Source organism: Fusarium venenatum (assembly GCF_020744135.1).
Source record: "Fusarium venenatum strain MPI-CAGE-CH-0201 chromosome Unknown EDB82scaffold_4, whole genome shotgun sequence".
NCBI lineage: Eukaryota > Fungi > Ascomycota > Sordariomycetes > Hypocreales > Nectriaceae > Fusarium > Fusarium venenatum.
In genome coordinates, this window is record NW_027072132.1 from 2759540 (window position 1) to 2773030 (window position 13491).

The window sequence follows — 13491 nt, forward strand, 5'->3', positions numbered from 1 at the left end:
GTAAAATCCCGAGTTGACGATATAAATCCGTAGTCTTAACCAAAGCTTCATATAGCTATAAAGCTATCGTAGTCAATTGTCCAAGAATAGGACGATTCTGCCCATGTCAAGGTGTAATTCAAATAAACCAATGCCTAGGAAGGTATTTGTCCTAATTCACGTTTAATATTCAAGCAGCCGACGTGGGACCTGGAAAAGACTATAATGGAACCATACCCCGTCATTACTTGCACACTCCCAACTAAATTGGTTGGTGTTCGTTATAGGCTATCTGTTCAATAATCCATCTACTGGAATATTTACATCATTCACTTTTACTTTTATACTCCTGGAGTACTTCTGTCTAGACCACTCCTCTCTCTCTCTTTTATGAAGATCTATGGCGTCTCGCTTACCATACATCATCCACTTTAGGGTAAGCAGTCTTGCACCTCGATACTTCTATGGACAAATGAAACGATTTATGTTTCTCGGGTACATAATGTCTATTCATAATACGAGAACGATGTCTTAATCCGGGTCAATTGATACAGATGGACAAAGGAAGCTCTCCAGACTGAAGCATAGATTCTATTCCAGTACAAGCTTATGCCAATAAATGAAAAGGTCACCCTTGACATGGACGACAGTCAATGTCTATCTTTATTACGACAAATAAAAAGAACCACAAGGGTCGTGATATTTCATCGGTGGTCAATACTTTTTTGAGGCTTAGCTGGCGTCATTGTTTATAATAAAGGGATTGTTCAAGTAAAAAAAGGGGTCCAGAAAAAACATGGAAAACACGTGAATAACATGCCCCGTGGTCGAGGAAAACACTTGCACAACAACGAACCCCGTTTCGAGTGATTACAACTTGAACTCAGTAGGTATCCTGAATAATCTCTTTCTACAAAGGATAACGTTGGCTACTTTTAAAATAACTCCAAGTTAGGCATCAACCTTAGATCTTACCTCTGAATAAATACCTTCCTTGGCTTCTAGGTTGTTCTTCCTCGAGTCCCACTTTTTGTTTTTCTCCCCCACCATCGTCACCAATTCCGCTTCTTCCTCCCCGCCAACCTCAACTTTTTCCATCACATCCAATCCTAAACACAACAAGTCCTCGATCCGCAGTCATGGAGGACCAGTTGGTGCAGCTTCTTTCCAATACCCAACTGGCCGACCAAGGTCCCAGGCAACAGGCCGAAATCGAGCTCAAGCGCGCACGAACGAATCCCGCCTTTCCGCTGTCCCTCGCTAATATCGCTGCTCATACTTCGATTGAAACAAGCATTCGCCAGTCTGCGCTTTCCACCCTGCGACTCTTTATAGAGAACAACTGGAGCAATGATGAGCTTGATGATGAACCTCAAGTCCCCATCTCCGATGAGGTCAGAGGCCAGCTTAAGCAGGTTCTGCTCGACTTGGTCTTGAGCCAGGAAGAGGACCGTAAAGTCAAGATCTCTGCTAGTTATGCAGTCGGAAAGATCGCCGTCCACGACTTTCCCGATCAATGGCCCAATATGCTCCCTTCGGTCCTTTCCGTTGTCCCATCTGGCACCGATGCCCAACTCCACGGCGCTTTGAGATTGCTCAACGACATAATCGAAGAGAGTTTGAGCGAGGACCAGTTCTTTTCCATGGCCCAGGATATTGCCAAGGCTCTCTCCGAAGTCGCTTTCAATGAGAGCCGAAAGCCCATGCACCGAGCTCTTGCCATCTCAATCCTCAGAGGATGCTTCGATCTTCTCAATATGATCAGGGAGGACCACGCCAAGGAGGTCCGCGCATTTGCTGACGGACTCATTCAACAATGGAACCCCTTCTTCATTACTGTGATGAAGAGCCCCCTCCCCGAAGCCAACCTCGATGGTGGCAGCCAGCCCGACACCTGGAGCAACATCATCGCACTCAAGCTCCAGGTTGTGAAGACGCTCATTAGGATTAGACGTGTCTTCCCCAACCTTCTCTTACCCCAGAGCACTGTTTTCTTTAGTGCGGTATGGGAGGAGCTTTCCACCTTGCAAGCCCCCCATGAACAGCTCTACATCAAGCAGGATGCCCAGGGACGACTCGAGGATTCCGACAATCTACCATACACCTTGGACTTTCTCATTCTGGAGGAATTGGATTTCCTGAACCAGTGCTTCAGGGCTCCACCGGTGCAGGCCGAACTCGAGGGTCATCTCAACGCCCATCCCTCTGCGTCGCAGGTTCCCTGGATGAAGGAGATCATGAGCATGCTCATCGGCTACTCCCGTGTCACTAGAGAAGAGGAGGAACTGTGGGATATAGACTGCTCCCTGTACCTTGCCGAGGAGACTTCCGTCACTGCAAACTACACTGCACGAACTGCTGCCGGTGATCTTTTGATCAAGATGGGTGAGTGGTTCAACCAAAAGGCCATAGAAGGCCTGTTTGGGCAGACACAACCACTCTTCGCCAACGGAGGCTCCGATTGGCGTAACCAGGAGGCGGCACTCTACCTTTTTGTTATGCTCGTCAGCGATTTCCAAGACATGGAAAAGCCAATTCCGGAGGAAGTTGCCCATGCATATCTTGTACTGGTAGACTACGCCATCAACCGAGCCGATGAGCCTCTTCTACGAGCCAGAGGCTACCTCGTTGCTGGCATCCTTTGCCGATCTTACCAGACTCCTGCTGAGTTGCTGGATCGTATGATCACATCTATTACACAAGAGGAATCAGAGGTTGTTCAAGTTGCCTGCATCAAGGCCCTTGAAGGTTTGATCAACGCTGGCCAAGTGCCTTCTGACAGACAGGTTCCCATCATCAATGCTATCCAAAGCTACATGAATGGCAAGGACCCTAGCGAGATGGAAGATGCGGATGAGCTTCTCGTTACACTCTCAGAGTCTCTTCGCGCTGCTATCACACTGGACACTCGAATTGCCCTCTCCAACGAAGTGCAGTCCGTTGACCTTCTATTCATGCTTGCCAAGCTTGGCGCTAGCAACTTCCAAGTCACAATGTTGATTTCTGAGGGTCTTGAGGATGTAGTTACTGCTCTGTCGGATACCGAGTCTTACACTGCACTCTGCGGAAAGCTTCTACCTACCTTGACCGGTGCCTTTGATGTTGCCAACCTCACTGAAGATAACCCTCTGGTTACAGTAAGCTATCATATCGAACCGATTTAGAGATATACTGACAATTTTTAGGTCGCTATCGAGCTGCTGGCTATCCTTGCCGAGAACGGACCCGAACCACTGCCTGCAGGCTTTGTGGCAGCTACTTTCCCCAAGCTGAACCGCCTCCTCATGGAGTCCAACGAGGGCGAGGTTCTTCGACCAGGATCAGAGGTTGTCAAGTGGATGCTTCAGCATGATCACCAGCAAGTTCTTGCCTGGCAAGACGCTAACGGCCGTTCCGGTCTTGAGGTTTGCCTGCACATCATCGACCGGCTCCTGGGTCCCTCTATTGAGGACAACTCTGCCTCCGAGGTTGGTGGTTTGGCCGCCGAGCTCGTTGAGAAGGCTGGCCAGGAGCGTCTTGGTCCTTTCCTGCCCCAGCTTCTCCAAGCTGTTGCTAACCGACTTGCCACTGCCCAAGCCGCGGCCTTCATCCAGTCTCTCATCCTTGTGTTTGCCCGTCTCACCCTTTCTGGAGCCCACGAAGTGGTTGACTTTTTAAGTCAAATTCAGATCAGCGGGGAAAGTGGTCTACAGGTTGTCTTAGCCAAGTGGCTGGAGAACTCTGTCAACTTTGCTGGATACGATGAGATCCGCCAAAAGTACGTTAAGAATGAAGTAAGCGCTCGGTATTTACTGACAAGTCTAGTGTGATCGCTCTATCCAAGCTTTACTCCCTCAACGATCCTCGTCTTGCACAAACACAGGTCAAGGGTGACTTGATCGTAAACCAGGACGATGGGCTAATTAAGACACGTTCACGTGCGAAGAAGAGTATGTATCCAACAACTCACGACCCTCAAGCCTCCACCACCTACCTAGAAACCCTTTACACCCAATTTATTGAGGCCCAAGACGCTAATCAAGCAGCCATGGCACCAGACCCTGACCAGTACACCGTCATCCCTGCTTCACTCAAGATTATCAAGGTCCTCATTGAAGAACTTCTCTCCGCATCTGGCCAACGGGCTGCTGCAAATGCGGCCGCTGCTGCTGTGGCAACTGCCAGCTTCGAGGATGAGAACGACGAGGAGGGCTGGGAAGACGACGACGACACTCTCGACCTTAGCCTGGGAGCCACCAAGCATGACCTCATGTCCTTTGTGGAAGGTGGACAGCGACAGCGAGACGACGAGACACAAGCTTACCTCACCGAGTTCTTCATCCGTTGCGGCCAGGAAAACACTGCCAACTTCCAGGAGTGGTATAACATGCTGACAGAAGAAGAGAAGATGAAGCTTAACGAGGTGGCCAGCTCGGCAGGACAATAGGAAGCGACTGCATGTATGGTCACGAAATATTACCAGCCTGGCCCGGTTCGGCGAAGAACACTGTGGAAGCACCAGACTGTAAGTTAGGAAGCACAAAAGGAGAAACAAGGCGTACGTCACGCGTGCCTTGGTTTGCGCGGCAGAGGGTAGATAGATCGGCCCTTTGGTTGGCATGATATTACGAACGGAAATGAATTGTAGATAGAATTAGAGAAACATCTCAGTGGAAGAGTCAGCGAAATAAACGAGAAGTAGATAATCAAACTTTGTGATTCTTTTACTGCCTAGCTACGGGTGGCTAGCCATCAACCGTTGAGAACCGTCCGTCTTAGTAACTCAAATTATGTTACCACCTCCGAAGCCTCCCCCGAAAGGATTGTTGCCTCGTCCACTACCAGGACCAGGGAACCGAGGATTGCCTACAGGGCCAGTGGGGTCCCATCGCGCGCCGGGCGGAGCTTGGGGGTCGTAGCCTCCATACCCATCATCTCCGTGCCCATCACCTCCTTGTCCTGTGAATAATGGGTCGTCGAAGGTGGGATGCATACCCGAGTGGCCACCGGGGCGAGGAGGGTCAAATGGACCAGGTCCATACAGGTCGTCGTGTCCGATGCCGTAAGGATGCCTACCGCCTTGTGGTAGCCGTGGTGGCCGTGGTCGGTTCACCTCGTGCTCGTCCTCAAAACCTGGAGGAGGGAAGTCACCCATGGGGAAAGGCCGGGGACGAGCCATCTCGGGAAGTGGGTTTACCGAAGGCGGAGGCATGTTTGGGTTAGGCACAGGGTCACCACGGAATGGTCGGTATGGGTTCTGTGCTTCTTGAGCGCGGCGCTCAGAGCGTGCGTTGGCCTCTGCCTCGGCAGTCTCGACATACCCTTCGCTCTGGAGCTTAGGAATGAGTTTTTGAACGATGTTGATCTTGAGATCATGGAGAATGTCTATAAGAGTGAGTCAGTAAGCGCCCCTAATAGTAATACTGGGCAACATACCCGCAATAGCTTTCTCAGATGTGAACACAGCGCGGAGCTTTTCAACAAGGTCACTTCGGTCTTCTTGGTTGTCCTTGATGGTGATGCGAATAGGGAGCTTCTTAGAGTCCACAACTTCACTGATTGATCGTTCGAAACGACGAATGTTATCGTCTCCCACAGCCAGTCCGCGAACCTCAACCTTCTTGCCCATGCGATCCACGCGAATGCTAAAGGTCATGGCTGACTGCTTGTGCGAATACACAAAGCTGTAGGATTTGAAGCCCGAGTTCCATTGTGATGGCAGGCGAGGGGCGAGTGAGTCGCATTCAGCTATTGGTCGCTTGTGTGAGTCGAGTGATGATGCTGGTTGGGGGTGAGGAGACTTACCTAGCTTTTCGTCCTCGTCAAAGCCCTGGATCTTGAAGCCAAGAGCGGAGAGATAGGAGTGAATGAGCAGAGCGATAACTTCATAAGAGGATGCGAGATCAGATGATTCGTCGTTGGGAGAATGTGTGGGAAGCGCTTCTGCCATGCCACCGAGGATGGCGGCGACGCTGAGGGGTTCTGACATGATGAACTGTGATGATTCTTGATGGAATTCTTATGGACTGCGGTGATGCTTGTAGATGAGTGGAGCTTGTTTGCTAGTGAATTTATGTAATGATGGATTAAGTTGTGGAGAAGATGGAGGTGGAAGTTGTTAGTCGAAAGTGAAGAGGGAGATGCGTCATGAAATAGTTGCCTCAGCCCTATATGTGGATCAATTAGGCTCCGCGGGGCAGTGATGTTTTCGGTAGGACAGTTTTGTGAGGTAGGCACTAAGGTACGGTTGTTTTGTTAGACAAGGATGAAAAAAGAATGTGCCATTTTTGCCGATTTTGCAGGTTTATATATTGGTATATAGTTTTGTTGAAATTCTATTTGACGGTACGACCTTGTAGCCTTACTGAATTTTATGCTGTCCATTTTACAATTACGCTTCTAGGGTTGAATCGTCAAAGTTGCTCACCAGATAATAACGTGTCCCAATATGTTGAGATTCGTACGTTACTACAAGAAATACAATATCCTACACGTTGACGGAGACATGTAGTAGCTATTAGACTACCTATCTAGCTAGCTCTGGACAATGCAATGCTCGATTGATGCGCTTCTACTACTGTAAGCAGTACGGCTAGACAAGTCAGAATAGTGCAATGTAGAACTGAAACGTCACAACTTGCGCAACAGAAAACTGTTTGATGGGTTTGTGCGATTTCTACAGTCTAATACTGACCTTTTCTCTTGCTCTGCAACTTTACGTCACAAAAGGCAGGCCAAGTAACCTTATTCTCACACAATATAAAATACTACCTGTAGCAGAAAGCTACATATAGTAAATTTATTAATGATTCAAAGCTTGCGAGGTTGGTGACGCTATTGCCGCCCAAATCTCTCATGGCTACTCACATATGGGTGAGATGTCTCATGACGACACCATCACGTGAAATCGCGTTTCACTCAACGCGTTTCACTCAACGCGTCCCACCACATCTTCCAATTCTTAATCATCACCACTTCCTCAACATCCCTCATTGTCACCATGGATCTAGGCCCATCTATTCCCGCCGCTCAAGCATCACATCTCCTTTCCTCCTTTACAACCTTTCTGACCCTCACTCTTCACACCCTCCTCTACCACCGCGGACTCTACCCTGCAACTACTTTCCTCACTGCACGTGCCCTTAACCTCCCCATCCACCAGTCTCGCCATCCTGGCCTCTGCACTTGGATAAACGATGCTGTCTCTTCTGTAGCAGCACAGCTGCGAAAAGGGACTGTGCGTCGTATAGCCATTGTAATGCATGCTGCAAAGACGTTTGATGTACTTGAACGTTGGGTATTTGACGTTGAGACGTTTCCTATTGGCTGGGGTGATAGGGAGGAGAGGAACTATAACCCTGCGTTGGTTGAGGGTGTGGATGAGGAGGGTGGTGTGAATTGGACGGATGTAAACGAAGCTTTGCGGGGAGCTCTAAGGCGCATTTCGCATGCAGCTGAGATGATGTCTGCTTTGCCTGAAGGCAGCACTTTTACACTTGCCGTTGAGCTACGTGACGAAGCATCTGCACCAATAGGGGTAAGTTCAAAGTTTCATTTGAAATACGCCGAGCTAAATGACTTAGCATCCGCAACATTGGATACCTTCCCAACCAAACCTTCAACCACCAACAGACACCTCTTTGACTCAAGGTTCGGCTATTGGCGGCCAGAACACAACGCCAATCCGCTCTGTCAAAGCTGGACCTCTCTTTTTTGAGTGTTGGATCGAGCAAAACGACTTGGAATGATCACATATTGATACTCGTATGATACCCAACTTGAAAAGATAGATATCGTCATCATGACATTTCATAACCTCTAATTCATCTTGTACAACATGACATGAACCCATTGTCCTGGCCCCGATTCCCAGACCCGAACCAGCCCGTGCCACACGACCCTGCTCCCTACTCCGACAAAGCCTCGAGTCCGTTGCGTTATGTACAGTCCGGCCGTCAAGGCATAGCAAATCCCTTGGCTCATTACCATCAGAACCCTTTTCAAACGCCCAAATAGCCTCCCAACCAGCCCTCCGGAGGACAGCAGCGCCTACTCTGTCGTCCCCTTCAATGCCGCACGCAGACTAACCATCTCGCGCTTGAGTCGCGCGTTCTCCTTCTTCATCCGTGCTGTCTCGTCGCTTTGATCACGCAGCCGAACCATCAGTTCTTCCTTTTCTTCTTTGCCCTTGCCCTTGAGAGCCTTGACAATTTTGCCAAGCTCCCCGTTGAATTTCTCATACAGTAATTCGTTCTCTGCCACTGCCTCTTTGTATAATTGATCAATAGCCCGGACCTTGGCTTCAGCTGCTTTGACCGTAGTTTCCATGTCGTGCTGGATCGCTGTGTGCTTTTCTTGTATCTCCTGGATGGCAGCAGGAACTCGGTCCTCCAACTGCCGGACTGCAGCCGTCACTTGTCGCATATCAACCGACTGTGATCCTGGAGACTGGGCATCACTGAGGCGTGCCATTTCCTCGCCAATTTTGAACAGCTCGGATCTGAGAGAAGCATCCACGTCGTCAACAGCCTGCTTCTCCGTATTCAGTCGTTCTCGAAGCTTTTGCGGAGATTGTAAGCGGAGTCTCTGAGTTCCACGCCTAGACGGGCTTGAGTTTGGACGAGGAGGTGATTCGGCTCCTGGAGGTGCAGAGCGGTATGGGCGCAACGTCGGTATGTTACTTGAAGATAGTGTCTTGGAATGCCTGTGGGTCTTGAGTGGTGCAGGTCGATGAACTGTCTCATCAGAAGGCTCCAAGGGACTTGGTTCAAGCAGACTAGGCTGAAGCATATCCAAGACATTTTCTTTCTGCCTTGATACTCGCATCGTCTGGGCTACACCGGGACTAACTGGTATCCTAGACGTCGCTGTCTTGGGGCTTGCGTTGAGCTTTTCTGATGTTTCCTTTGCGTCTTGAAGTGGCTGCGGTGATTCGTCATCGTCGAGAGTTACCGCTTCCATATAGTTCTTTAGATCAGACAGGGAGCTGCGACGCTTCTTCTTGGGCGACCGCGGTGGTGGACGCTCTGTCTCTGGCTCCCCTATTGTTTCCAATAATCGATGGGAGCTTCCTGGTCTCTGTGCTTCGTCAAACGCCCCTGCTATGGGTGGACGATCCCTGGAACCTGGTCTCCTTGCCAGCTTTTTGGGTATTGTGTTGTCATCGATGGACCTTGAACGGCCTAATGACGTTTTTGATAAGCTGAATGCTTCGCTTGCTGTGGGGTTTCTGTGCTTACTGAGTTGTCGCCATACTGATGATCGGTCGTCTTTGCTGTTCTGTCGCAATAGGGTATCGAAACCAAACTTGCGACGCAGTGATGACGTGTTTGATGCTAACGAAGGGGTGTATCCTTTACCGCGGATAGCTGAGTTAATTGACTCATAAGTTGAGCTGTCCAGTCCAAAGCTGTGGTTCAAGCTGGGCTCTTCAAAGATGCGATCGCAGTCTTCCACAAGACGATCGAGTAGATTGATATAATTTGCGGCTGTTCCGTCGTATACGAGCAACTCTGCAAAAGCAAGTGTCAATGCTCCTCTGTCACCATCATTGCCGCATCCATCCAGCAGATCGGCCAAGAGCTTGATGAGAGCAGTGAACGCGCGGCGATTCTGTGGAGCCATGTCGCCGAACAAAAAGTTAACAAAATCTGCAAAGTCGCCAGGCACTCTCTTGTTAACGCGTGCTTGCAGAGTATCCAGAGATTTCATTGACATGACTGGGCTTATCTGGTCGGCCCATGCGATTCGAAGAAATTTTTCAAAAGCAACAAAAATGACCTCTGTGCCTAGGTCAGCGGTGGCATCAAAATCATATGGGATCTCGATAAGCCTGTTGTAAAGTTCATTGACCGTCAGTTCATCAACCACTGAGCGTTGTAACAAAGTACGACCAATAATGAGACCCTTGCGGTTCTGTAGAGCGGCGACATAACTAGTGAACGTTTGCTCTAGTCGTACTAACGGGTTGTCGGTACGGGTTTCCTCTTGAGAAATACCATCCTTGCCCCCCTTTATTGAGCTGACAACAGATGCCTGGCTGTTGTTTCGGTGTATCGAAGGCACCTGCTTGTGTTTTGAGCTCACACTCGCCGTGTCTGAGAGATGGACCGAGCTGCCGCCCCAGAAACTGGAGAGGAGTTTTACAGGAGATGAAGCGAGGAAAGACCTAGTCTTCTCCGCTCTGGTGTTAAGTAGAAGGCCATGAAGCGTCTTTGAGTAATATGAGACGAGAGGTGCCGTCAATTGCATATTGGAAACACTGTGCTGCGTGCTCAGTAGTTGGATCACTAAATCCGATTAGCTTCAGAAGTTCACAGACTCATCATGACAGTGCTCACCTCGCCGTGACATTGTAGGAAGGAAATCTTCCAGGGCAACGTCATCTTGGAATTGCCTCCCATTTAAGCCAACTGTGAGCATTGATACCCGCTTCATGTCATTGGTCGTCACGTTGACAACAATCTCAACCCCGTAATGACCTACGGGTGCTCCTTTAGTGCCCATATCATGATCGACAACCACTCGAACCGGGGCAGGCTCCTTGCGGCCTTCGATAAGCTGATCGGCGCCCTCCTGGAAGATAGCTGCGTGAAGCCCAAGGTTGCTATCTGGCATGCGCGCTGACCGTAAAGTCCAGGTAGGATCCTCTCGCTCCTTTTCCGAAAATCGAGCTTCAATTCTCGCCTTTACCACATCCTCTCCCCATTTGGCGGCTCTTGCTTCGTACATCTCTTGTAGGAGGAAGCATCGCGACGTGACCGCTTTACTAATTCGGTGCTCACCTGGATGAGCACCTCTCATCTCCTCCGTCGAAGTCATCCAGAAGAGTGTGCCATCGTCTGCCTCGGTGAATCGAACCTCGGCCAAGTCATGCCATCCAGTGAAGACAAATTCATATGCGGCTGGACCACCGGCGGCATTGGTCATGGAGATAAGTAAACCAGCTGCAGAGGGTTTCTCAATCTCACGGAGGAGGTCTCGGCCTGTCATGTTTCCACTCATCTTCTTGAGAATAACAACACAGTCTGAGAAGAGGAGGAAAATTCCGGATCTATCTGACTGATTGAGCAAAGGTTGGAAAGGAGGTGCCAATTCGGTGAAGTCGGCTGTTGCAATGAGACGACCTTGTGGTTCCAAGTTCAATGGCCAAGCTTCAACCATATTTCGAAGTCGGTTGGTGACATGTGGCTTGTCAGGCAAGGGCTCGTCCATTGAGCAAATATTGGTGATGATATCTCGGGCTTTGAGCATGGGCTGCAGAGCTGGATGTGTCATCGGGATGCATCCCACTATTTGGTCAATAAGTAAACTGTAGCGGGGAAGCCTTTGCACTGGCTCAATAAGGATGGAGCGGATCGTCTGTTCGCCAGCCTGAGCCACTCTCTGCCTAAAGCTCGACTGTTGATCGAGGAAGGAATTGAGTAGCGTGGGAAAGTGCTGGCTAGCTTTAATGTAATCCTGGTAGCACGCTGTAAACTTAGGGAACCATTCCAGGAATAACCTGGCGATGGCCAAGGCACCGCTTGGATCTTTTGTTCGGCCAATTTTGGAACCCATGAAGTTCATCGTGGGTGTCTCCATATCTCGTAGAGCTTCCTCTTCAGTGTCGTCGAGAATCCTCCGCATTTCCTCCATAAAGGCTGAGTTAACCTGCAGAATACCGTCTGCTGAATTGGGAAAGAGTTTCTCCAACTCTTCTTCAGAAGGGCTCAAGCTGCCAGGCGCTCGTGCTTGAGCGCCCTCACGAAAGTCGGCCGCGACATTTGTCACCAGCTCCCTCACTTTGGCCACATATCGTTCCTCAGTCTCAACCAGTTCTGTCAGTTTCATACGCAACTCCATTTTCTGATCCTTGAGAAATGATTTGCTCCGGTTCAACGCAGTCGGCTTTGATGGTGCTCTTCGTAGACGGCTAGTAGGTAGGAACACTGGTTCTCCAAATAATTTTATCAGAGGTGTGTATCCTCCATATTGTCGCAATGTTGGGTCTAGGATATCATCTTCGTCGTCGGGTACATCTTCGAGGTCGACAGACTGCAGTGGAACAATAGCGCCCGGCGGAAGAACAAAGTCGAGATCGACATGGCTGATGTGCTGTGTCTGCAAAGCATCTTGCAGAGTCTCGATGATGTCGGCTGTGTGATCGCTCTGGACCATGTCCTTGACAATATCGGCAGCATGTTGTTCACTGAACAGCGCTGGTGCACTGCCAGGACGTCGACCTCGTGTGGGGTATAGGTTCTTGAGATATAATTTAACGCAATCGGGTAGTTCTGTAAAGTATTTGAAGAGGCCGAAGGCGAGGGCGCGGTAGACCTCATCTCCCTGAAACTCGCGGGGTAGGTGGTGGACGACGCTGTAGAATGGGGAATTGGGCGATATTGTTATTCGGGGGAAGCTCTGGAAGCCGGCGGGCGTAAAAACGTGGACTTGTACTCGAGAACTGTTGAGGGTATAGTTTGCGGTGGTCGAGGGTCCATGGAAAAGCAACAGAGGAAGATGGCCGAGTAGAGGATCAGCAGCGTGGTAGAGAGTGACACTATCTGACGACAGCGGCAGCTCTTCGGTAACGCGAACCATGACGTTGGGGAGAAGAGGGGCGTCTTGCTGTCAGTTCAGTATGTACAGTGCAGTGCAATACGAAAAGTGTGTTGACGTTGACTTTGGACGGCGGTCGCCAAGTTGGGTCGCAGATGGGGAGCGATTCGACGAGAAGCGATCAATGGCGAGCTTAGTTAGGTGCAGTAGCTTAGCGGCGCCCAACTTTGAGGAGAAGATAAAGATGAGACGAGACGAGACTTTATCCGTAATTACTAACGAGTCGCCTCCTCCCTCGTCACGGATACTCAGATTTGCGCATGCGGGCGAGCAATCGAATCGAGGGGTTGACAAAGTGACGTTGTTTTGGAGATCGATCTCGGGCTGGGATTAGGACGAGACGAGCGAGATGGAGGTTTGAGCTTTGGCCCGTATCCGTAGTCGGTGGGCGGGAGTCAACAAAGCCCAGACCAAGACCAAGACCCAGATCCAAAAGCTCAGAGACAGTTGGAGAGATGGTGGGTCTAGCCTGTTTCGAAAGTAAACACACTTTGACTTTTTGACTTGGCATTAAATGAGATCAACCGCTAATTATTTATTTACTATTTACAGCATACCATCGTACGTGCGCCACACATAGATTCTAGTGACTTAGTAAATGTTGTGTTTGACAGTTGATCAACAAATGCACGTGACAGACAATAACAAACATTCAAGATTAACAACACTACTCAGCTGAAGCAAAAGCAAAAGCAGGGACTTCCATGTTGATCTAAATTAAGCTTGGTTACAGTAACCGTCCAGTAAACCCTGCCCTGGCAACAAGAAACTTCAGCCCAACAACCGCTGCCCGGAGCGGTCAAAGCCAAAAATCATGGAACGGATACACAAAACTCAATGCCCTGCCCTGGCTGCTTAGGCGGGGACTAGCGGTTACTCCCTAGGTAAGTTCCAAGGCATTGACCGCTGAACTTACAGTGCCCACCAACTTGC

At 49.7% G+C, this 13491-nt stretch overlaps 4 protein-coding genes across 4 annotated transcripts; 2 read left to right on the forward strand and 2 right to left on the reverse strand.

Moving 5' to 3' along the window:
* Nucleotides 1-845: 845 nt before the first annotated feature.
* EDB82DRAFT_513653 (armadillo-type protein) lies at nt 846-4671 on the forward strand. Its single transcript, XM_065608941.1, has 3 exons — nt 846-3116; nt 3165-3736; nt 3784-4671. Exons 1-3 carry the CDS (start codon nt 1119-1121, stop codon nt 4403-4405), a joined length of 3192 nt encoding a protein of 1063 aa, XP_065463309.1. The 5' UTR covers nt 846-1118; the 3' UTR covers nt 4406-4671.
* A 2-nt stretch (nt 4672-4673) lies between these two features.
* On the reverse strand, nt 4674-6241 carry EDB82DRAFT_540869 (PI31 proteasome regulator N-terminal-domain-containing protein). The gene is made up of 3 exons (XM_065609335.1): nt 5764-6241; nt 5395-5706; nt 4674-5343 (listed from the first exon to the last, which is right to left on the reverse strand). The coding sequence occupies exons 1-3, from the start codon at nt 5945-5947 to the stop codon at nt 4742-4744; spliced, it is 1098 nt and encodes a 365-aa protein (XP_065463310.1). The 5' UTR covers nt 5948-6241; the 3' UTR covers nt 4674-4741.
* A 574-nt stretch (nt 6242-6815) lies between these two features.
* EDB82DRAFT_513658 (HORMA domain-containing protein) lies at nt 6816-7749 on the forward strand. Its single transcript, XM_025737800.2, has 2 exons — nt 6816-7495; nt 7542-7749. The coding sequence occupies exons 1-2, from the start codon at nt 6959-6961 to the stop codon at nt 7704-7706; spliced, it is 702 nt and encodes a 233-aa protein (XP_025592625.1). The 5' UTR covers nt 6816-6958; the 3' UTR covers nt 7707-7749.
* Nucleotides 7750-12895, reverse strand: EDB82DRAFT_513660 (uncharacterized protein). The gene is made up of 3 exons (XM_065608942.1): nt 10299-12895; nt 9198-10247; nt 7750-9140 (listed from the first exon to the last, which is right to left on the reverse strand). The coding sequence occupies exons 1-3, from the start codon at nt 12538-12540 to the stop codon at nt 8008-8010; spliced, it is 4425 nt and encodes a 1474-aa protein (XP_065463311.1). The 5' UTR covers nt 12541-12895; the 3' UTR covers nt 7750-8007.
* Nucleotides 12896-13491: the final 596 nt, after the last annotated feature.